At 41.0% G+C, this 2,951-nt stretch overlaps 1 protein-coding gene across 1 annotated transcript; it reads right to left on the minus strand.

The window, feature by feature from the left end:
* Window positions 1–420: 420 nt before the first annotated feature.
* Window positions 421–2,831, minus strand: TPRKB (TP53RK binding protein). Its single transcript, XM_010155039.1, has 4 exons — window positions 2,691–2,831; window positions 1,838–1,960; window positions 1,379–1,555; window positions 421–529 (listed from the first exon to the last, which is right to left on the minus strand). The coding sequence occupies exons 1-4, from the start codon at window positions 2,829–2,831 to the stop codon at window positions 443–445; spliced, it is 528 nt and encodes a 175-aa protein (XP_010153341.1). The 3' UTR covers window positions 421–442.
* Between the last annotated feature and the right edge of the window lie 120 nt (window positions 2,832–2,951).

The following is a 2,951-nucleotide window of genomic DNA, read 5'->3' on the forward strand; positions in this document are numbered from 1 at the left end:
ATCCTTAAAAGGGTATCATCCATGGAGGTGTCAAGACAAAACAAATCAGGGTAGGGTTAATAAAAATTATTTACAATGTTTGAATCCTGTCTGGGACTAGCAAAACATTCAGTGAAAGTAAGTATGGATTTCCAAACCTTCTGTTTATGATCAACTTAAAGGTACTGGCAAAAGTGACTTTTTTTTGCTTGTGAAGAAAATGGCCAGAGATGCCACTGGCAAACTCTGCTTTGCATGGCAGAACGGCTCTCTGTGCTTCGAACACGGCCAAGATCACCCCCATATCCAAGCTTGCTCGTTTGTGGTTAAAGCTCAGACATCACCTAACTACTCCGTGCTACACCGCTTTCTCTGAAAGGCAGGATGAATTGCAATGAAGAGTTTTTACATCTTAAAAACCCCTCTTTTTATTAAAAAAAAAAAAGAATTTATTTCCACATTTTTATAAAACATCTTTTGTTGACATTCTGCAAACAATACTATCCAACAAGGTGCCGATTTTTTCTTCCTGCGGAGTAACTTTGTACAGCTGCAGAAAAAAACAGAACATGAAAACCATAAAAGCTGTGTAAGAAAAAAAAAACTGATCACACATCTTCTAAAAATATGTACACCAGAAAAGATTTCTCCCTCTCCCCCACTTTTAAAACTGGAAGTTCCTATCTTGTCATGACTGCAAGTCAAAATTGGGACTGAGAAACTAAGCAACTTCGGAAACTGCAAGACATAAAGGAAAGCTAAGAAAATGAATGAAAGCAGCACTTTTAGCTCCATGCTACATGCTATGATTTGTCCAGTTTTATTCATGTTCCTGCCATCATTATTTTGATGGACATGATGAAGATGATTTAAGTTACTTGAATTTCAGCAAGTGAAAACATATGCTTCAAGATACCTCTCTAGCATATGGTAATCTGCTAAGAGCACACAGGCCCTAACACAGCTCCTGGCAGATAATCAACACATTTTTATTTCAGCCGCCCATGCTGGGACTATTTATGTGCTTAAGATTATGAAACTGTTTGGGACTGAAAATTTATTTTTAATTAAATGGATATTTGCCTGAGAAAACAGGAAGCAAAAGTGCCTGAATGGTAAGCAGCAATCTGGAATTTATTTTTATCTTCCAACTTCCTGACAATGTTAAGCATTTGAAGACTTAAAATCTGTGATACCAGGATGTGACAACTAGATTTTTTTTTTCCAAGTAAAAAAAAAAAAACTATGAGAGAGAAATAACCAAGGTTCACTTAAAACAAGTTTCTGGTTGTGCTCAAGAAATACAGACCTGAAGTTAATGACGTCCACTGATGTTTAATCAGACAACTAAATAAACCCTCCCTTTTCTCTACGCCAGTCATCTCCATTGGCTACGTACCTTTTTCACTTTGGCGATGTCTGTTAGCTGGGGGAGTTCATCTACAGAAACCTGTTGGCCTTCTACCTGAGATGTTATATCTTCCAGATTTATCTTTTTTTCTCTGTCCGCAACCAGAACAATGAGTACTGCTGTGTCACTGTCTGAAATGCCAAACTTTTTAAATGCATCCGAAATCTAAGAAAAGATGAACAATATTAGAGTCATTTTCTCACTACACGTAAGCAACCTTTTCAGTTACTGGCTCAAATAAACCAAGAGTATAAACTGACACACGTTTCACATTAACGGAATTCTGACAAGCTACAAGAGGGAACAGCAGATGAGTGTTATTAAAAAAACTAGTAACTTCTATTAGTAGCCAGGTAAACAGGTACGTGAATATGCATATTTAATGTGGCTGCATGGATCTCAGCAAGCTTCTCTGGCAAAAAAAGCTATTTGTTCAGTAAATCTTACATTGTTGTTTGGTGAAAGGCTGAAAATAATTTCTGCATAGAGAGTTCTGGTCTTCATTTTACCTATCTTCTCTAGATGAACTGCTTTGTTGGCCGCCACAAGAATTTGAAAAGGATCTACAATCTGTAAAACACAAGAGATGTAGTTAAACAGAATTTTCACAGACTATTGTGAACTTGGAAAAAATCCTGATTGCTTAATTTTGATAGCCTAAACCTGCAATTGTAGAGGTGAGAAAAACAGTATTCTGGTTGTTATTTTACCAATTCTTGCTCTTCCAAAGTCAGTGTGATTATTTCCTGCGTGGGGTAATACTTGACATACGCTCTTTAGAATCAGGTTACTGAAATATTTGGAAAAAAAGAATCACAACAATAAATCTTCTGTCAGCAAACTGCCAGATTAGATCCTTTTTTCCCCTTCTGTCATGGTTTACTGCTTTGCTAATTCTAACAAGAAAAGAGTGGACTCAGAAAGTAGTTATGGGTTTAAATGGCAGCAAAGGCTCCAAATAAATAGGGTGGGGTTTTTTTTTGACAGCATTAAGCCATTAGTACTGCATTTTACACATGGAAGTAGACTTCAATAGCTCCACCAAGCGGGATGTGAAGTGAACCAAGGCGGCAGCTGTTCAGGCCACTCCTGCCAACGCCTTCTTTTGGAGAGCTGCGCCCTTGCACTGTAGGGCGCCGCAGCAATCAGAGGGCGGGCATTTGCGCCCAGAACGCCCAAGTGCGCGTACAGCAACTCGCGTGACAGCGATGCCAACACGGGTCGTTTTTCCCACAGGGAAGGATTTCCACACTGCCTTCAAAACCGTAACGCGGTACCCACAGGAGAAGCACGCACGCACCATTGCGGGGTTGATTAATGCTCCTTCAATGGATCCTTCCATGGCCTTTTTTCTCAGCGCAGCGGCGTTCCTGACGCGGCGGAAGAGGAGGAGAGTCACGCTGCAGCCGGGGAACAGCTCCAGCGGGTGCGTGAGCTCCATCCCGCCCCGAGGGCGCTCACCGGCGGGCCGCAGCAACGGCCGCACGAGCCTGCTGCCCATCAAACACAACGTTAATAACACGCAACCGTAGGGCTTTCCACGTTTACCAGCGGGCAAACC

This window comes from Eurypyga helias, unplaced genomic scaffold (genome assembly GCF_000690775.1).
Source record: "Eurypyga helias isolate BGI_N326 unplaced genomic scaffold, ASM69077v1 scaffold37287, whole genome shotgun sequence".
Taxonomy (NCBI): domain Eukaryota; kingdom Metazoa; phylum Chordata; class Aves; order Eurypygiformes; family Eurypygidae; genus Eurypyga; species Eurypyga helias.

Bases quoted from the DNA above. Each gene is read 5' to 3' on its own strand.
- TPRKB (XM_010155039.1), bottom strand. From the start codon at position 2,831: ATGGAGCTCACGCACCCGCTGGAGCTGTTCCCCGGCTGCAGCGTGACT. The intron at 1,556-1,837 runs GTAAGATTTACT...ATCTTTTCTTAG, and splicing joins GCCTTTCACCAAACAACAAT to ATTTCGGATGCATTTAAAAA. The intron at 530-1,378 runs GTACGTAGCCAA...TTTTTTCTGCAG, and splicing joins ACATCGCCAAAGTGAAAAAG to CTGTACAAAGTTACTCCGCA.